The 21,815-nt window shown below is 48.7% G+C and overlaps 1 protein-coding gene across 1 annotated transcript in view; it reads right to left on the reverse strand.

Moving 5' to 3' along the window:
- RPL24 (ribosomal protein L24) overlaps positions 1-21,815 on the reverse strand; it is a 94,789-nt gene that overhangs the window by 59,239 nt on the left and 13,735 nt on the right. Inside the window, exon 3 of the mRNA XM_069637313.1 lies at positions 18,164-18,274. Coding sequence (XP_069493414.1) covers positions 18,164-18,274 — 111 coding nt within the window. The remainder of the gene's footprint in view (positions 1-18,163; positions 18,275-21,815) is intronic.

A 21,815-nucleotide genomic window follows, 5' to 3' on the forward strand; every position in this document is an offset into this window, starting at 1 on the left:
AAAACAAAGATCCATTCAAAACATCACCAGTACATACATTTTATGGGGAGACAGTTATTTTAACTAGCATGGTTTACATGCATTGTGCCGAACTGGATTACAGATTCATATATTCCAATTTAAGTTCGGATTAGTTCTGTCGAGCCCACATGGGAGCTGGATCAGAATGACTTGTTCCGGGTGCATCTTGTGGACTAACTTGTTAGGGGTGTTGGTGGAAAAGCATAAGTAAATTTCCCTGACTAGCTCATCCACAGGGTGTTCCCTTGGACTTGGTTGGGTACACCTGGATGCAAAGTCTGGGCATTGTGCGCTTTGCTAACAGATCTAGATTTGGATGCCCCTTTGCCACTAGTGTTCTGCAAGATACAGATTAGTGCCCACTAGTGAATTGTGTACCCAAATGTGGCAACAAGGAAAATGTTGCATCAAAACATTACCAAATCTTTTGGGCCAACCTGGACATGGTATGCTCCGCTAGGTTTGTTGAGCTAGACTATGGCAGAGGCATGGTCTGTGAGGACTAGAACTGTCTTGCTAAGTGATGTTGAAAAGCTTGTAATGAGGTCTGCTAGCAACTCTAGTAGATTGATATTTTTTGGCTGTTGTGTCCACGCGCAATGTGATGAAGGTAATGTGCCCCCAGCCTGAGAGTTAAGAATCCGTTTTGAGAGATGTCTGCACTGGTGGGTTGCGAAAGTGTTTTCCTTAAAGGAATGGTTCGCCCAAAAATGTTTATTGCCCAAAAAGATGGGCAATAATAAAATATACTCTCACTTTTTTTTTTTTAAAGTTCCTATGTAACATTTTGAGCAATTCAAGCTCAAAATTTGCAAAAGCAAGCACATGGGCGCATCCATTTTGTGAAATGGATGCCCGCCTGTGCTGGCTTTTGCGGCACTAATGAAGGAAAAGCCAGCCAGCTGTAGTAAAAAGCTACCACTGGGTGGCTTTTCCTTCATTGGTGCCGGGACTCGGACGCAGACCGGAGACTACAGGCAGAAAAGCTGCATCTCATTTAAAAAAAAAAAATAAGCACTAGCTGCGTTTTTTCCCCTAAGTTTTCCAGACTGGAGGAGCCCAGAAAACTTAGAAATAAAACCGCAGCTTTAAAAACGTATTTATGTTTGCGGTCGCTTTTGAAAATAAAACATTTTAGATGGAGGAAATGGGAAGGGGCAGCTCACATGGTCAGACTGGACCATAAAACGGTTTTAGGCACCAATGAAAAAATGGCCAGCAGTTGCAAATGGAGATTCAGTCCTTTAGTCACAGACTGTTTGAATAGTACCCAAGGGGTTGTTTTTTGTTCAAATGTAAACAAACTGATCTTTAAAAAATATCTATTCAGCAACAATGGTCAAAACTACGAACTGCATAGTGAATTAACTCCTCAAAGTGGCCCATTTTAACTGGCCTACACTAGCATTTTTGGTACGGTCATCGCCCTATAGGCCAGGCCAAAAAAGTTTGAAGACCACTGGCTTAGAGGCACCTGTAGCTGTGGACGCTCCACCCCCCAAGATCTTCTGTAGCCGCTCTGAAAATTGGACTGATAAGGGGTGGGTTGGCGCCGATGGTTAAACCAAGGAGAGGACTGGGACGGATTGTATCCTAACTGATGAGCAGGAATCATTGCCCTTGAAAAGAGAACGGCGCAAGTTATCCCTTTGTATATAGGGGATATTTGATATGCCCCAAAGTGTAGGGTTTCACTCTTTACTTTTACATGTACTGCTTTGACGCAGAGACCATTGGGCTCAATGGGCATATTTAGTACGGTAGCCAGTGTTTCTATTTTAAATCCTGATCGCCAAAGTTCATTCAACATGGTAACATTCTTTCGACTAGGTGTTCCTCCCACGTATTCCTCGTCCTATGGTATTTTCATACCCAGCTTCAGAATTCATTTCCAGCAGAAGGCAATGCGTGTCTAAGTCCCTCAGAGTCCTCAGTCACTATGTTGACATTGATGGTATAAGTGTGCAGCAACTGTTTGCTTCAGTTCTGTTTACATGTATAGGATATCCTACACCCGACAGTTACTTCTGAAAGAGCGAAGACTGCAATAACAAGTTGCTTACCTGCAACTGTTTTTCTCCAGCATGTGTCTGGCATGGATTCACATGATCATGAATAAAGAATACATAGCAGTACAACATTACACAACTAAGGGAGGTGGCAAGGCTAAACAGAAGCAATAATCTTACCTCTGAAACATACTCATCAAGCAAACAGGCTGCATAGCACTGCTTGGCCAACCCTTGACTCCTCTGGAATCCCTGTCCACGCAGTAGAACCTTGTGAAGGTGTGCAGACCGCCACGTAGCAGCCCTGCAGAAGTCCACAGTAGGGGCTCACCAGACAGGGAACGCAGTTGTTGCAGCGATCGCTTTGGTGCAATGGGCTCAGTCTTGGCAGTGGTTGGTTTGCCAACCGATGACTGATGCAGCTGGAGATGGACCTTGGACAAGGCCTTCCCATTATTCACAGGGCCAAAGTTCACGAACAGTTGAGACGTTTTCCGAAAACATGAGTGCGTAGCACTTCAGAGCATGTGAAAAGTCGAGCGAGTGAAAGACCATTTCCGCCGTGACAAAGGCTTCGGAAAAAAACACGCAACACCAAAGGCTTGAGGTGGAATTCCGACTGAACCTTTGGCATGAAGGGGTGCGTCCTTAGCACAACCCTTGATTTGTGGAAAGTCAAGATATGGCTGTTTGCAGGATAGGGCCTGGATCTCAGCCACACTCCTGGCAGAGGTGATGGCCACGAGGAATTTTTTTCCACGAGAGGACCCAGATGCATAGCCTCAAAGGTGACTCCATGAGCCTCGTCAGTACCACGTTTAATTCCCACACCGTGCAGGAGCCTTCACCGGCGGGGAAAAAGCGAACAGTCCTCTGAGGAACTGTTTGACGAGAAGGTGGGACCAAAGATGCCTGGAGGCCTGGTGTAGCAGGAGATAGCCACTAGTCCAGTCCGGCCTTTGCAAAAGAATAAGTATGGAAGAATCTGCGTGTCCGTGACCTCAGAGGGGTGATCTTCTGCGACACTAACCATGTAGCAAAATGCTTCCACTTGTGATGTAGCATTTCAAAATCGGCGAAGCTCTGGCCTTGGCAAGGACCTCCCAGCAGTCGGCTGGCAACTTTTAGCTTGTATCCTTCAAACTCTAGGGCTGCAGGAGCCAAGCCCTCAGGTTCAGCGATCCTGGATCCTGATGCAGGATTGTGCCTCTGGTAAGAAGATCCGGGTCTACTGGCAGATTGCCCAGTGGCAAAGCAGACAGGCTGAGAAGGTCCGCATACCAAATCTGCCTCAGCCACGTCGGGGTGATTAGTATAATCCTACATCAGCACTGTTTGAGTCTGCTGATGACTCTTAGCTGGAGAGGCAATGGTGGGAACACGTACGGAAACAGGCCCTCCCACAGGAAGGGGAATGAGTCCATGCTCCTTGGTTGGTGAAACGTGCTGGCAAACTTCTAGCATTTGGAGATTGCTGCCGCAAACACATCGATCTGGGGCGGACGTTCCCACTCGTGGCAGGAGCGCAAATCCCGACTGAGGTAGTCAGCAATGGGTGTTCTTAACTCCCATCAGGTGAAAAGGGACAACATCTTGTCCGACGGCCCAGTGCCACAAGTCCTGCACCTCTGGAGAGCACTGAATATCCACCACCTTGCCCTTCAGAGACGAAGGAATGAGGGCCCAAAACACTGCCCGTATCACCAGGATATTAGTGTATTAGATCCTTCTCCTCCGGCAGCCACAGGCGTGCAGATGTTTGGTGTAGGCTTGCCAGCCCTCCAGGGAAGCACCTGTGGTGACTCTCCTGGTGGGGGAGGGAGGATTTGAAACCCTGTGCCCCAGGCAACATTGGAGTGCACGCCCCACCACCTTATTGCCCGATGGAACTGAAGCAGGACCTTGTCTGAAGCGAGTAGCCAGGAACTCTTGAAGAAGTCGCATCCGTAACCTGCAGAGCCGGATCCGGTAGATGAAAAACATGCCATGCAGCGACTTGGTCTGCACTGCAGCGGTCTTCACAGCCAACAGCCGGTGCGTGACTGCTACCCTCTCCTTGGAAGGCGACACTAGGCAGGAGACGGTAAGCCTTGCTCCTGCGAACACGTGTTCTGTGATGGCCAAGCAGTACTTTGGCGAATTAATGGAGAACTCGGATCAGTCAGCAGCTTGATAGTCAGTGTGTCTTGCAAACTGGCCCGGATGAGTCAGTCGTCGAGGTACGGGTACACGTGTATCCGTTTAGACAGATGGGCTGCCAGGCACTTCGGCCTGAAATCTGCCCCAGCGTGTTCACGAAGGGGAGGGCCTTGAACTGCGTAGGAACTTCCGATGTTTCTGAAGGGGGATGTGGAAGTAGGCGTCCTCCAGGTCTAACAATGTCGAGAAGTCTCCTTTTCCCAGCTGGCCGAGCACATGCTGCAACATGAACATCCTGAACTTTGGGATGTTAGAGACGTCGTAGGTCCAGGATGGGCCTACAGCAAAACCCCCCCGCACCCTCCCCCAGTCTTGTTTCTGACCAGAAAGTATCTGGAATAGACTCCAGCCTTGGAGTGTCCGACACCTTGATGGTGGATGCTGCGGTGTAAAATCACCTTTCTTCCCATGGCATCCATCTTCCCTTCCTTCCAGAGGAAAGGAAACGAGAACAGTTAGCTGACTGCCGCCGATACCATCTAATCTGGCAATGGTTGCAAGCTCAGGCACTTGGGTGAGAGTTCGGTACTCAATACTTCTCCAGCCTATCCTGCTTGGCTGGAGCCGGGCAAGGGTTCTTCATGAGGGCCATGCCCTCTTTCCACACGTCGTCTAGAAGGGGTATTAGCTGTAATAGCTCAAAGGCTCTGGCGACATGAACGACCCCACCTCGTCTAGTGGGGATGCCCTTGGTGGCGCATACAAATGCAGACTCACCGTCCGCTGCAACGATATCCTGTCCGTAGTCATGTCTGCTGGGGAGAAGATGCCCAACGCAAATGTGGAGGCTGAAAAGGGGGTGTCTGATGATGCTTCCTCTTTGGGTGCTGGACGGGAGCCTGGGGACCACTGGAGCCGACCAGGTGGCATCCTCTTCTGGATCTTGACACCAAGTGTGAAGGGTCGACAGAATATCAAGACATGCCTCGGCTGAGCTGGTAGGAGCGGACTGCGAGGCTCCCCCTTTTTTCCCCCCTGGTGGGATTGTACTGTGCCTGAGCGCCCCCCCTTTAAAGTCACTGCGGTGGTGCCATACCTTGGGGCAAGGATACCTTTGTGCTGTGGGGCAGCCCCCTTGGCGGTCGTGATGGCAGCCGCCACCAGCTCCATCGTCGACCAAGTAAAATTGGGCCTGCTTGGGCTGTTCAGCCTTCTGTCCCTGGCTTGTCGGATTTCTCCCACAGTTGGCTGAATTCTTTGATGAGCAGCTCGATTGCTGGCTGGCAATGGAGGCTGATGTTGTTCGCATCCTGTCCACCTTGGGAACTGCATCCACGTCGAACTCATGCTTGCGGTTCTTGGTCTTGTCTTGGGCCCCTACGAATGAGACGCCCTCAAAAGGACTTCGAATACAGCTCTTCGGATCTGCCGCTCCTGGGTAAGTCATGACCCTGCTGTGGAGCATGGGGCAGAGGCAATGTCGTTCAGCCACCAGTCTACAGCGGCCTTTCCGTCATCTTCTTGGAGAACCCGAGGCTTAACTTGCGCTCTACTTCCTTCTGGTCTGGATGCAGGCAGTAGAAGCTTAATAGCCCACACTTTCTGCAGGGCTTGAAGTACCTTTCCCCTCCTCCACCGTCATGGTTGGAGGGCGTGAAGGTGGCACAATCGCCTTCTGCAATCTTTGATGATCTCTGCCATCAAGGGGCACTGAGATTCACCAACAGAACAGATCCCTGCTGTCAGAAGATGACGAGCGCACACAGGCTCTATCGGAACAAAAATAGAACCTGCTCCCAAAGACGAAAACGTAGAAGTAGCTTGTAGAGCAAACACGAGGACTCCAAACAATAAGCATGCTGTAAATCTGAAGATGGCTGCCAGAGGGGGCTTTTGGGATAGCACTGGGGCAGTATGACCCAGGGCAGTGACAGCAAAACTGTTTTCCTTTACTGAGGACTCCCATCCCGACTGGGACTATTCATAAGCATGTGAATCCATACCAGACCACATGCTGGAGAAAGAACCATTACTTCCCTGCAACTGTCAAGCATGGGTTCACATGCTCATGAATATTCCCTATAGCCAGGCCGGGAATCCTCTGTAAAAGAAAAAACTTTCACTTTGGTTTGTAAACTGTCTGCCCTAACAACCAATCACTGAGCTCTGGGCCATACTGCCCTCAGCCAATGACTGCCCTCTCCCCAAGCCCCTTTGGCAGCCATCTTCAGATTTGGCAGCATGTAAAATGGCAGTATGACCAAGCAGAGCTTCAGAAGGGCAGGAGGGAGGGTTTGCATGTGAATCCAAGCCAGACCCAGGCAGGAGAATAGTTACAGGTAAGTAACGTGTTCCTTCTCCAGCATGGGGTCTGGCATGGATTCACATGCTCATGAATACATAGCAGTACATACATACACAATCATAGGAGGTGGCAAGGCTCAACAGAAGCAATTACTTTTACCTCCACACCAGGTTCACATTTAAGCAACAGGTTGCGTAGCACTGCTTGGTCGAGACTACTGGAATCCGTGCCGACGCAGTAGAATTTTGTGAAGGTGTGTGTAGACCGCACATAGCAGTCCTGCAGATGAGCAGGGGCACACCAGACAGGAACGCTGTTGCAACGATCGCTCTGGTAGAACAGCCATGCAGCGGTCGGTTTGCCAACCAGTGACAAGAGTGATAGCAGGCTGGGAAGCCACCTGGAGATGGAAGCCTTGCACAAGGCCTTCCCATAGTTCACAGGACCAAAGTTCAATCTGAGAAGTCTTCCGGGAACTTCGTGCAGCCCACAAAACTTCAGCGCTCGAGCCACATCCAGCGAGTGCAATGTCCTCTCGGCCGGTCACAAATGCGCCGGAAAAACACAGGCAACATCAGGGGTTTGTTGAGATGAAATTCCGACTGGAGGAGGGGTGTGCCTGCAGCACCACCCTCGTCCCGTGAAAAGTCAAATAGGGCCGCTTGCAGGACAAGGCCTGGATCTCATCCAGCCTCCTGGCAGAGGTGATTGCCACAGGAAAAGCGATCTTCCAAGAAAGGAACGAGAGGAGCTTGATTCATAGGCTCGAAGGGGGCTCATCACGTTGAGTTGCCATGCGGGCACTGGCGGGAACGATCAGAACAGACCTTTAATGAATTCCTTCACTAGGCGGTGTGACCAAAGAGAAGACAGCCCCGGAGATCTAGTGTAACAGGAGATTGCTGCCAGATGCACTTTGATGGACAAGTACGGAAGGATGTGGGGGCCATGACCCATAGAGGGTTAATCTTCTAGGACCGGCACCATGAGGCAAACTAGTTCCATTTGTGTCCGTAGCACTGGGTCGATGCCCTGGCAAGGACCTCCCTGCAGTCTGCCAGCAGCTTGTACCCACCGAATTCAAATGATACAGGAGCCAGGCTTTCAGGTTCAGCGATCCTGGTTCGTGGTGCAGGATTGCAACTCTTTCCCTGGCAAGCACATCCGTGACCACTGGTGGCTTGACTGGAGGTGCTGCTGACCCGATGAGAAGGTCCAGGTACCAATGAGGATCATCCTGCACAGACGCCATCTGAGTTGACCGATTACTTGTAGTACAGGCAGCGGAGGGAAATGTGTACAGAACAGGCCTTGCCACGGGAAGGAGAACGCCCTCCCATGCTCCCCGGCTGGGGGAACCTGCTGGCGTACCTCTGGCAGTTAGTACTTGCCGCCTTTGCAAAAAGATCGATCTGGGGTCTGCCCCGCCCGAGGAAGATGTCCTGCCGAAGCTCCCACTTGTGGCAAGAGCACAGCTCCCTGCTGAGGGAGTCGGCAGCGTTATTGACTCCCGCCAGGTGAAAAGGGATGAGAAATATTCCCTGTGTGACGGCCCAGTGCCACAATTCCTGCACCTCTGGAGTGCTGGGGATCTGCTGACCCCTCCCCCCTCACTTTAGCGGTATTGTCCACTAAGTCACCACCTTGCCCTTGAGGGACTGAAGAAATTACTTGAGGGCCCAAAACACTGCTGGCAGTTCCAGGACATTGATGTCCAACATCTTCTCATGTAGCCAAAGGCCTCTGGCATGGAGCTGTCCGGTGTGGGCTCCCCAGCCCTCCAGGGAAGCGTACGTCGTGACTGTCTCCTGAAGTCTGTGCCCCCCCCCCCGGTGTCGGAGCGCACACCCCACCACCTTACCGCTCAACGGAACTCATCCAGCACAATCCTGTCTTTGGAGCTTCTAGACACCTGGATCAAATGGGCTTCCAGAGCAGGTAGATACATGACATGCCTCAGCGACTTGATGGACTTCACCCTGGCGATCAATGCTAGAAGCTGCTGCACCTCGCCCAAAATGGCCACTGGCTACTCCTCCAAGGGGCCTGCCAGGCAGGAAATGTTGAGCCTGGCCCCCAGGAATAGCACGTCATGCGATGAGTCAAGCTTGACTTTGCATAGTTCACAGAGAATCCCAGATCCATCAGCAGCCGGACAGTCCTGTGTGATCAACGGGGACGTCCTTTGCCTTGGTCCAGATAATCCAGTTGTCGATGTAAATGTATCCCTTGTAGGCACCGGGGCCAGGCCCTTCTCTGGGCGCCGACCAGTCCGAAGGGGAGAAGCTTGAACTGGTAGTGTTTCCCTTGCACAACGAAGCGCAGGAACTTGCGATGTTGTTCATGAATGGGGACATGGATGTATGCATCCTCTAGATCCAATGACAAAAGTCTCCCTCCTCCAGTTGGCCGAGCACAAGCTGCAATGTGACCATCCTGAATTTTTGGGACTCTGCATACTTCAGTCGTAGATGAACCCCTGTCTTTGTTACTAGAAAGTATCTTGAGAAATCTCTGGTGCCACGTAGTCACTTCAGAACCAGCTCTATTACCCCCTTTAACATGACTCGAACCTCCAGCAGCAGAGATGTGGTGTTCCTGCTGGACCACTGGTGGAATCTACCGATACCGCTGAAACTCCAAAGTGTGTCCGTGGGTGAGGGTGGAGAGGGTTTTCCCCACAGACTAACGAAGTTCACCCACCTCACACTGGGGTGCAGGGGCCAGATAACTTGGCTGGTCCAATCCTGCTTGGCGGCCTGCGCACCACCTTGGAGCCTTGACGACCACCTACAAAGGTCTTTGAATGAACCCTGTAAGCCTCCTGGGTCATGAAACATGATGGTTGGTGGTACGTGGACGATCCTCTACCAGGCTTTCCTCCTGAGAAACAAAAGGACGGAGCTGTTGTGTGCCCAGGGCATGGGCCATCTGTCGGTCTGGCTTTTAAAAAAAAAAAATGTAAAAAAAATGGTCCCATTGAACAGCATGTCCAGGGCCCCCACCTTAACTTCCTGCCTAAAGTTGGTGACTCAACCATCCATGACCACTGAGGCAGACCCTGTTCCCCATTTGGCAGAACCCTGTGTCTGCAGGGTCCAAGGCCACAGTGATGGCGTGGTCCAATGCCACCTCGCTCGCCTGAAGGATCTCCAGTGCCTTGACCAGTTTGTCCTCGAGGAAGAAGTCGAAAAGCGGGGCCATCTTGTACCATAACTCCCGGCCGTACCTGGCCAGGATCGTTAAAGCTTTAGCCGCCTTGACCATCATAGCCACGAAGTAGATGGCCTTTTTACCCACAGCGTCCAACTTGTCTCACCCCCTCCCCCGTCTGGGAGGCCGAGGATGACTGGTTCAATGACTTCTTCCATGCAGCCGCTGAGACCAGTCTGGTGATGGCTGTGACCTCAGGCCCTTGGTGCAGAATCTGGCACACAGTATTTCATCTCCAGCCTGTCTTTTTGCTGGGGCTGAGGCAGGGTTTTTCAGCAGCGCCAGGCCCTCATCCTAGATGTCATCCAGGAGGGGCACTGCCATAATGGTCTTCCTTTTCACCACCTGGCATTGATACAGAAAACCCTCCTTGGCGTGAGCTGGATGAGTTCAGACGCGCAGGCGACCATGGAGTGGAATTAATCTACTTCATCCAGGGGTCCATTTGAGGCGGAGTGATGTCAGTCATCGCATTGCCCATCCCTAGGGGGGCACGTGTGACGGTTGGTGAGGAGGCATAGGGTGCTGCTTCCTTCTCTTCAGCGATGGTGGGCATGGTGTCAGTCAGCATCCTCTTCTGTATCAGACTTAAGCATGTGGAGTCAAAAGAATGTCATGGGAAATCTCCTGGTGGTGGCAGGGGGGCAACGGGAGTAGGGCTTGGTGAGCCCAGTGCCTATGTCGTCCCCGTCGTCACCAAAGTCCTCCTGGACCGTGAGGATGGAAACCATGTCCTCTTAGTCTGAAGAATTATCTGTTCTCTGGAGCACTTTTCAGGGATCTGTTGCACTGGCTTGGCCAAGCCTCCCGCCTGGGAGGAAGAGCCACTCTGGGCGCAGTCAGGGAACCCTGGACCGGGTCAGCCCCTTTCTCCTTCAATGGGCAGCCACTACCAACTCGATAAGTTGACCATTTAGCCTGGATCACATGGGCCTTCACAGGCAGGTAGGACACCTTCCTCTGCAGCTTGGCCTTCTCCGATTTCGCCCTCAGCTTTTCCTCTTCGACGAAGAGCTGAAGCGATGGCTGGTGAAGTAGGCCAATGGATAAGATGAGTGCGCCCTGCTCGTTGCAGGAACCACTTGTGTGACAACCGACAAACTGACGTGGAGCTTGGCCTTGTCCTGGACCACCGCTGATGGGGCACCCTCAAAGGACTTAGAAGCCCGCTCCGACTAGCCGGATCTGGGTGAGGCATGCCCCTGTGAACCACATGGGGTAGAGGTCTTGGCGTTGAGCCACGCCACCAGCAGGCTGAGCCGCTCCTTGGTGTGCTTGGTAAAGCCATGACGGATCACAATCTTCCTCCTTGTGCATCGGGTGGAGACAATAAAGGCACTGGGAATGCTTGTCCTCCACAAACACATTGCTTAAACCACAGCTGGTGCAGAGCTTGAAGAGGGAACCCCTGTCCTTTTCTTCTGGCATGAGGTGTGGGCCCGATGGGCTTCTGGAATCTAAGAAAAAACTAGACCATTCTGCCCTTGAGGGGCAAAGATTGGTGCTGACAAACAGATCCCTGTTCGTCGGATGAAGAAACGATGGGGGCTCGAGCAAACAAAAATAGGAATGTCCTAGCAAAAAAGCTTTTCCGCGTTTTTCGTGTTAAGAGCGAAACACAAGGACTCCCAACACTTGAATGTGCGGTACAAATCTGAAGATGGCTGCCAGAGGAGGGGCTTAGGGAGAGTGCAGTCATTGACTGGGGGCAGTATGACCCAGAGCTCAGTGATGGTTTGTAGAAGAAACAGTTTGTAAGTGAAAATTCAGGAGCATGGGAATCCACGCCAGACACCATGCTGGAGAAATACCCAAGCCAGCACAAAAGATTTTGCAGCAGGACGACGACTTTAGGATCTGCAGCCAAAAATCTGGCCTTGAATTCCTCCATCAAGAAGACAGGACACTGGATTCAGCAAGGATCACAGGAAAGGCTCTAGGCAATGTTTTCCAGGCCCCCCTCCTCCACCCCCCCCCAGAGCTCAGATGATCAGGTCGCTGGTCAGATTCTCATCGTTTAAGGTCCAGCACTCTGGTGAGGGGACTTTTCGGACTGGATCATGCCTCTGGAGATACAACAGGATGCCCACAAAGTTCCAGCGAGATTTGAAATTCAAGACCATGCACCACAAAATGGCTCGAGGTCCCAGGGTATTAGGGGCAAAGATCACAGGATAACGTGTGATGGCTCAAAATGCAGGTCTCGAGTCCAGTGGGTCTCACGAGGCTCTGGGTCATCGTTTTCAGAGTCCCCCGGTCAATTAGAAGGAAGGGCTACAGCAGGGTCTAGTTTAACAGCAGGCTTTCTGGTCACTGGAAATCTTCAGCTTAGTCTTTGGTTCCAGTGGTAGACTACCTCTTCAGGTTCAGACATTTATGTAGGAACCCAACAGAACAGCCTTAAAACATTCAAACGTGGGAGGTTGGCAATCCTTTCAGGACAGCCAGCCTTCCAGTTTGAACTGGATTCTTGCAGTCAGGCTGGACGATAAAGGGCTGCAGAGTTTGACTCCTCCCTACCTTCACAGACACTGGCCTGGGAATCCACATCCCACCGAAAACTATACACAAAGGAATTCCCCCCTTGAATGTCGGTGGAAGGAACAACAAACGCTAAAAGGCGAGAAAAAAAAAAAAAAAAAGTGGCCCATTTTGGTAAAATGGGCACCCATGTGTGCCTCTACCGGGGCTGTAGAAACAGCATGCAGTAAAGGTGCACTAAATTAATAAAAAGTTTCAGCTCTCAAGGTTTGCCAGAGAAAGGGGGAGCCCCTACAGCAACCCAGTAACAATAGGCACTTTGCCAAAAGTTGTCAAAGAGGATAACAAAAGACTAGAGTCTTACAAATGCACCCATATTTTTTTAAAAAAAAGAGTAAAAGACTGAGGGTGGAATAAGATTCCCACTCAGCAAGGTATAGCGAAAAATAATCTACCAATCCAGCAAAAAGTTCAGGGGTTGACATAATAGCGCTGTAAACAGATGTTTTAACACTTGACCCACTATAGAATGTGTGTAAGCAGTAATGTTGGGTGAAAGTGAAATGAACTACAAGTAGCAGCCTTGCAAAAGGCATCTAGAGCACATTTGCTTTAATAGCTAAAGTTGCCCCTGCGCTGCAGGTTCACTGCTCTATGGTGACATTCTCTTAGCAACAGAAAATTTGGATGCTGTTGACAGCCCATCTTGAAATTTCTGTTTTAGAAATGCGTCACCTTCTCTTCCTGTGGCTATGGATACAAAAAACGATTCATAGGTTTAGTCTTTTGTAGGTAATACATTCATCCTTTTTGCACCTAGGGTATGGCTGCTTTTTTCTGCTGAATGTGTGGGCCGTTGGAAAAAAAATCCAAGTTGGAATTTTCTGGGTGTGCATGCAGTACACCTTTTGTGGATAACAATTGGATCTTGCACTGATAGACTGGTCTGAACTGCAAGCACTAATAAATAAATAGCCACAAGAAAAGCCATCTTATAAGTGATTTGTATGTTTAAGACTGGCTTTGTGCATAGGCTCGAAAGGGGCAAGTCCGAGCCAGGAGTAGGATAGAAAGGAGGGGTATATTTTGACCCCCTCCTTTAACTACAGGCACCATGAAGCCTCGTTTTGTGAAGTGGTGTATGCTGAGAGCAGTTATATGTACTTTAATGAGTTGAAGACTAAGCCCAACAGATAGTCTACTATATTAAAAAATTACCATTAAATTGGATCAAGTGTACATGCTTAGCGCCAGAATACAAAATGCTTTGATTCGTTAAAATAACAATGTCTAGTGGTCGCTTACGTATTCCTTTTGGAATGTCCATGCACCTTTGGTCTATGTTTAAGTGACCAAATTCCAGGCTAAGTTAAATGTCTGTGGGAACAGGTTCTGTCCCTTGATTCTGTGACATGTTTGATGGCATGGCAATTTAATGGGAGGACAAAGACATTTGTATGTGTGAGAACAGTTACTTATTCCCAGTGTAGTAGCTTGAGGACCATTTGTTTCAGAGGTTGTCAGTAGTGCGTTCCCCTTGGATTCTGAGGAAATCTGGATGTGTAGTCTAGGTATTGTGTGCTCAGACTGGGGTTCCCAGAAATCAACCTCTTCAATGCTCTTGTGTTCAGAGGGCAGCACCGAATCAGGGCCTTCGTTACACCACCACACCCCTCTATGGAGTGGTATCAAATGCTCAAAGGTTTGACCAATATTTGCCACCAAGTCTTGGGCTCCAAATCCTTCGGGAAAGTATTTTTATTCCCAACCTTTCACCAATGTAACGGGTCACAGGAGTTTTAAAATGAACTTTGCCATTACATGCCAAAATAGTTCTTAAGGTAACATCCAAAGCCCCAGTTAAGCAATCTTTCAAGCCTACCATGTAATGACCAGCATTACTCAATCTATATTTTGTATTCCTCCATTAAGTTAGCAACATAAAATAGTAATGTGTTTAGCAGGCCCTCTTGGAGACCTGCAGAGGTTAAGTTCAAAATAGCGGTGTCTTCAGCATAAAGAAGACGGCTATAAAAAGTACCCTACAGAGACGGTGGATTAACTTTCCTAAGAGAAGTACTAGAATCAACGTCTGAAATAAATTGGAGCCAACTGACATCCATGCCTTTTGCCTTAATTGGTGGGGAACAATGTATAATTCGGCGATCTTGTACATTGGACAGCCGCGTAGATGTCTATCAGATGGATAAGATTTAATAAAACATTCGAGTCAGCAGTAAAATATAAGTTACTCCAGTTTCTACCAATCAAATATTTTCTCCAAATCTTAAAAAAAAAAAGTCTCCCTTACCTTTACTGTATTCCTCCATGATGGTGCTCAGAGTGACGCAGTGGTTCACTGTACTAAGCCCTCCCCTGAAACCCGTTTGGGATGCCTTCCAAGATAGTTACTTCAAGTCCACTCCCAGTCTGAGCAACAATTTGAATATCTTCTGGTCAATATCCAGTGAACCGTGGGGGGCTGGTGGCCCAAGGACTACTTGTCCAAGGAGATGGCATAATGCCCGTCTCGACAACTGCATTAAATAAAGCAATTTGGTGTCCTTCTCAAATATCGATTTTTTGTCTTTTAGCAATTTTCATATGCCATTTTGGATATCTGACTAGCCATGTACACACCACTCATTAAATTGTGGTTGAATTTTCTTTTCAAGATTCTACATTCTGCATTGAACCATGGAACATACCTTCCTAGAATCTGGACCTTCTGATCTTGGGGATGGTGCTTGCCAATAGCTCTGTTTGGATAGTTTTAACCAAAGACTGATGTGGTCTCCATTTAACCGTTTTAAGGGAATCTTAATTTCTTGTGATTTTAATTCTTTCCAATGCCTCCTTCGACAACTAGCCCCTCTGGCTGTCAGACATCTTCGCGGCACCCACCCTGGCCATTAGTCAATTAACCCAAGAGGATAATGTTCCCCTTGTTCAAAAAGAAATGCAAAATGTCATAACATTGCTGAAGGAAAAACAATCCACAATACAATGATCGATGAATGAAAACAGTCTTGCTGATCTTGTATACTTAGTAGTGCACCATTTGCCACTAAAGATCCCAGAAAATAAACCCAAAGTACACCAATGTTCCATTTGTGACTAATTTTACTGTCCAAACATTTGCACTAATTTTTTTCACAATATTTTGCTCACGACCCTGAAAACTCTTGATGTTTGTTTACTCCTACTACACGTTTGAATAATTTGACTGGTACCATGTGTCTAAAACTAAATATTTACTATTGACCACTCAATTTCCTCAACATTTCCTGTAAACAACCACTTAACGTCAAATGAAGTTAAAGGCTCTGCAAATTTTACTAGCATTGCACGTGGTCTAATAACTATTAAGTAATGAAGATTAAAGTCTTCTATAAGCAGTCATAAGATTACTACATTTCTAATTTGTGTTGCAATAATTTGTCTCGCCAAATGAGTGTCGATATGTTCAGTCAGAAAATGGAGGTTGCTCACCATTTCATTTCTTATGCACGAAAGGTTGGGGACCCCTGTATTAAAACCTTGACTATGAAAAATGTGTCGCGCGGTGAAGGGACCCCTTTGGGCATATGTTTTATTTGCAATCTGGACTTTTGGGGTCTCAAGGTGATCAACCACATTTCCTAACCGGACTACATCAATTAGCATAAGAGCCACAAGTTTTGGGTTTAAACCCAGACTCACAAGTGTGGTTTAAATAAAATTCCCTCAGCAATGACAATTCCTGAAGTGTCAGCCGAGTCCAAGATATCGTATTTAGTATGTATGCCACCCGTTTTCCCCCCTGTGATGTGGTGTGATTTAGCAGGTTCAGAGCACCTCATCCCACTGTATGTTATAACTTGCCAGCAGGGTGGTATTGTTTGCAATTCTAGTCATGTACACCCCCCCAGAGGTAGGTATGAGTTTGCCTAAAGTGCATAGGCCATTTACTCCTCAATTAGGGATTGCTTAAGCTAGTGGCGACTACCAGTGAGTCGGGTTTCACAAGTCCCCTAATGTATAAAGGGTCTGAAGGCAAATGTCTAAATAGTATTTCCACTCTAGGGTTAACTGCCCTAGTAAGTGAATACTACGCGATTCTCTTTAATAAAATGTAGCAAAGAACTACCACAAATCAACCAGTTTCCTCGGTGTGGAAAGTAAGTTGTTGTACAACAACCGAGATGCATGTCCATGGTCAGGTGCTGCAACATCTTTAGTTTATATGGTGAAATCCCAGTCATCCTGCCAAAAATGGTCAGGGTCTCGATTAGGGTTGTCTTGGTCTGCAGATCATCCCCTTGTAGGGAGTCACGGGAGGTGGTGAGTGGGAGAAGGTGCTGTGGGGACTTAAGGGTTCGACCTAAGGGTTGAGACATCTCCTGGTCTAATGTCTTATGGCGAATGGGAACTTGTTGATCCTAAAAAATAAATTTAGGAAACTCCTTTTGTCCCAAGTCCCTGTCTTAAGCATTTCTGTTAAGGGGAACTGCTTGCCTTAGGGATTCCGCTTGGTCTTTTCCTTCTCGTGAAGAGATGGGACAAAGGGGAATGTCCTGTTCAGACTGGTGTACCTCTTAAGGGGCAGCACAAGTGAGATATAGGACTGACTTTATGGTCAGTGCCGAAATGTGACCTTTTTGCTTCAACATCTCCGAATCATCCAGCGAGTGGTTTTATGCACACCTATTGCTGCAGATTGTTCAATGCCTTGTAGTAAATGCAGCTTTGGAATTGCAGCAGGCTTTGCTGGCACTTGGTGGGTAGGTCGTAAAGCACCTACTGCCAGGATGGAGCCTTCCTTCGACAGCTTAGAAAAAACGACCTGGGGTTATGAGTTTGGGTGTGCATTCTTCTCACCAAAGGCTCTAGCCATAGCAGCACACTGGGACTGCCTTTCGGGGCTGGGGACTGACGTGCTGGAGCCTGATGGTTCCCTTGTGATGTTTGGCTCTGAACTGGAGCAGCTGCTGCCCAGCCTTTATGTATCTGACAAAAGACATGTGGCAGTTTCTGACTCGGCCATTAGAGCATGTGTCACCCACTGCTTAGAGCGACATTCCTTTAGGGTCTTAAGCCAAAAAGGCTTACAGGAAATGGAACCGGTCTCGTAGTGATGGAGCAAGACAGGGTCCTTCCACAGATTTTTTCTGTTGCAGTTGGGACAGAGTGGTGGGTGTAGATATTAAGGGCAGCAAGACCGAATCAGTACACTTAAGAAAAGCAGGTATGCATTCTGTTTAAAAAAGGAAGTCCTTACTAATGCTAGGCCGACTGATGTAGGCCAAAGCCTGTCGGCGGAACGATCGTCTGGGTTGGTAGTCAAAGTTGGTCATCCGTAAAGATATGAGTCGAGCGGTAACCATTGAAATATGGATTAGTTTTAACTCCAAAAGCAGCGTAGCAACATGACTCTGCGAGAACAGGTCTAACCACGATGGTCGAAAGAAAAATCGGAGGGACAACACATGAGGGATCATGGATAGTCAACGTCCCTTTTCAAACTTTACATATAGTTACATATAGGTTTGATTACAATGTGCTTCGTGTGTACCTAAAAGTTTAATAACTACTTACCTTGAATTATTTAGTGTTGTCTGGCCTCCCTAACCTGTTCACCAATCTTACCACCTGATAATCCACAACTTGCCATTGAAACTGAATACCAGCGTGTACACCGACCTACACAAATAATCCAGACTCAACCGCCACAGCACTCCAACCATACACTCATTGCGCACCTTGTTAACTGCAAAGCTAGCAACAGACCTACACGGCAAGCCAACTTCTGGATACACCTACCAATTCTCTGAACAAGTGCAAGGCCAGAATCCATCTGATCTGCAACAGTCAACCCAATAGCACAGCAACATTCCCCAGTCTCTCCATGCGCCTACTTTAAGGAAACCATTTAGCAACTATTTTGCAGGTTCCAAAAGTGGCAAGAGAAAAGCAAATGTGTGCTACATCAAACCCATTAACAGTGTGTACTTACTGACTGCCCCTTTTTGTGTTTCCGTCTGTACAGGACAGTCCAGTTTATTTGTCGAGGATTCCTCTTGGACAAAAATGCAGATTCGCATTTTGCATTTAAAAACTGGAAAACCTTTGAAAGAAAAAGGCAACATTGTTTCGTTATTATCTTAAAATGGACAAAAACATTCTTCCGACACCCCAAATGTGCACGTAGTTAAGAGTAAAGCAAGCATGGTCAATGACAAAGTATCCATCCACAGGATAGGAGGCAGGAGAACGACCCAACTACAAACCAAAATAAAGTTGCGTGTGGCCTCACGTATCTGAGGGTTGAAGCCTTAACATTGGTTACTTTTGCAAATTTGGGAACACACGCAACCAGAATCCGGAGTGGTCCATGGACTAGAAATCTTTAATTTCTAAATAAAAGCAGGACAGCGAAGCAAGGATTCATAATTTGAAATATCTACTGCTCAACAGCCACTGCTTTTTAGCTGGGCAAGCATGGCTGCGGAGTAAGAATAGGGTGTCATTTTAACTAGAAATGCAGTAAAAGTAGGCTGGGCAAGGGTCTGCAAAGCAGGTGAAGCATTACCAAGGACTGGGGACCATTTTAACACGCAATGGCAACAGTTTTGGCTTGTGTGGGCATGGAAAAGCAATTTGCCAAGCAGCGCTGTAGTGGTATCAACAGGCCATTAATGGTAGCAGTTGAAACATTTTTAAAGTACCTGCGTATAATAGCAGTGCCTCGCAAATGCCAAATACCTATACACAAACCAAAACGGTTTGCTTTGTCAATGCTGGTTTTTAACAGTACTTCAGTAAAGGACAGACCACTTGTCAAGTGGCTGAACGCAGATCTGGTTAAGACTCACCATAACAAGTTTACAGCTCCAATCAAGTCATGAACTCAGAAAACTGCTTTGAAAAACAATGGCAAGCACAAAAGTTGATGTGAAGGCTGAGGTCCCAGGATGTGTTTCGGGGAGCTGCAGGAAGTGGGTGGTAATGGCTACAAGGCAGTCAATTGGTGGATACATTTAACACCTACAAATCTGTGTGCTTCCTCATAGGCCATTTCTCACTTGTTTTTTGATTTATAGGTGGCGCTGAACCAGAGGCATATTTACAAATTGCATTCAGCCCTGCGGCCAAATTCAGGAGAAGTGGGTTTTATGATTAGTTTGGCTGTGGGCACGTACTAGTGTCATTTTGAGATTGAGCAAGGAATTTGAACATCGCTTCAAAGAATTCCACTAATTCCACAGGCAGAGCATTGAGGGGGGCAAGTAGGAAAAGTTAGCAAAAGTAGGAGGCACCAGGGCCACCATGTGGCACTCGGATACGAGCAGCCTCAGCAACGGACTCGCACTTTATTTTCGGCTAGAAAGGGAGCCTGCAAGTTGCGGGTGAAAACAAAAGCAACTTTCCCCTGTGGGCCAACGTGGGCGAACACAGGAGACAGTGCCGTGGTGCGGAGAGAGAAGCGAGCGGGACGGGAGGCAAGCCTGTGCCGCCACCCCACCCCTACGGGACACGCTACCCCGGGGCACAGAAGGAGTGAGGACCGCACATTGTCACCTGGGTGGCCGGCGCGCGTTGGGAAGCCGGACTGCCAGGGGAAGGGCTGCCACTGCACACCAGAGCTGTGTGTGGGAGGCTCCACTAGCGCGAGAAAGCCTCAGAAGCCCGCGGAGCCTGGAAGAGAGGCAGGGGACCCGCTGAGGTGCCTCGGGTGACAGCCCTCTGGAGAAGCAATGTGAGGCCATGCAGGGTGCTGGTGGTGCTCCTGCCAAACGAGGGAGAACACAAGGCCCAGAAAAGGTCCAGTGAAGGAACTGGAAGGCTCAGGATGAGCCCAGGAAACAAGCAGCCTGGAACTGTGGGTGCAGGGGGAACTCCACCCCAAGAAGAACCAGAACCTAGGAAGAGGTGGATACAGCCAATTCTTGGGATAAGAGACTTCACAAGGAGGACTGTTAGGCAAAGTTTGTATGCAGTACCCTCTAGGAACACTGCAAACAACTGACTACAGGTATTGGAAACCCAACTTTGGTATAAGCTTGTACTAGTTTTGAAAAAAGGTAGCAGGCGCTCCTCTCCAGAGAGACGGCAACGGCATGATAACCTGTTCTGTGTCTTCCCCCCGCCCACTATGAGTTTGCTGCCCTCGCTTTTTGCTCACTGTACCTTTCACAGATGGGAAATACCCATTTGCATATCAGTCTTTGTCCTGCCCACATGGGCAGTCCAGCACCGAAATGCTATGGCAATTCGCTCCTGAACAAGAGTACCAACAACCAATACACGTGTTTCAGCCTTGCTGGACTGTCCATTTGGCATTTTTTGGGGGCCCAGCATGCCCAAATTTTGCTCAGGGGGCCAGGCCAAAAAGTTTTGAAGACCACTGCACTAGATGCTCTTCATATAGGTCCATCTCGCTCCTTAATGGAGATGTTAAGATACTGGCGAAAATCTTGGGAATGAGATTGGAGGGGAAAATGCCACTTCTGGTGCATGGAGACCAAGTGGGGTTTATTATGGGAAGGCAAGGCTCAGACATCAACCTGATTCAGAGCACAAATGGGAGGGCTGGATGCATGCATAGTGACGCTGGACCAGGAAAAGGCTTTTGGCAGGGTGGAATGGCCCTTTATGAAGATTTTGGGCAAGATGGGGCTGGGATCGAACTTCCTGAAATGGGTGACAGCACTATACAATAGGGCAAGGGTATGCATTAATGGGGGGCTGATTGAGAATTTTGAACTCACAAGGGATACTAGGCAGGGTTGTACCCGCCCCACTTTTATATGCCCTGGCCATGGAGCCACTGGCAATCGCAATTAGAATGAACAACCAGATCGTGGTATAGTTGGGGGTGAAGTTGAATGTATAATTCGCTGTTTGCAAACACACCGGCCTGCATTACGAATTTGCAGGTCTCCCTCCCAGCGCTGATGGCTCAGATTGCGGAATACGGCAGCCTCTTGGGAAATTCTCAAAATGAATGTGGGTGCGGGTGAGGGGCGCAAGTCTATTCCTGCTTCTGCTGGAACATCCCCTCCTAGACAAGGAGAGCTATTGTGGTATGACTGGTAACCAGGGGAGTATTCAATACCTGGGCATCTGGGTGACAGGGGGAGATGCTAGCGGCTAATTATAACCCCTTTCGTGCACAACTCACGGCTGACCTGAAGAAGTGGCTCCCTCTGGTACTTACCTGGTATGGCAGGATGACATTTACTCCACAGACTGCTCTATTTGTTCACGGCCATCCCAAGACCGCTCCCAGATAGTCACAGGTGAGCTCCGTCAGTTTATGTGGAGGAACAAGACCCCAAGAGTGAAAATGGCGACCCTGACTCTTCTGAGGGACATGGGGGATTCAGGTTTCCGGATACCCACCTGTATTACAAAGCGGCACGATCAGAGGGTTGCTGAACATATGAGGGGATCCGAGGACTGGAGATAGAGGATCTAGTGGTGCACCCCTTGATGGTCAGACTACTTCCGGTCCCCGCTTAAAACCAGAGCGTCTCTGCTTGCATCCTACTTTGGGGGGGTTCTCAAATCAGTGTGGCGAGAATCCAGAGCAACACAGGGGTACACATCATGGCCCTCCCCCATGTCCTCAGTATGGGGGACTCTGTTCGAACTCGGGCGTCTGG

Source organism: Ambystoma mexicanum, chromosome 7p (genome assembly GCF_040938575.1).
Source record: "Ambystoma mexicanum isolate Mex_15411 chromosome 7p, UKY_AmexF1_1, whole genome shotgun sequence".
Taxonomy (NCBI): domain Eukaryota; kingdom Metazoa; phylum Chordata; class Amphibia; order Caudata; family Ambystomatidae; genus Ambystoma; species Ambystoma mexicanum.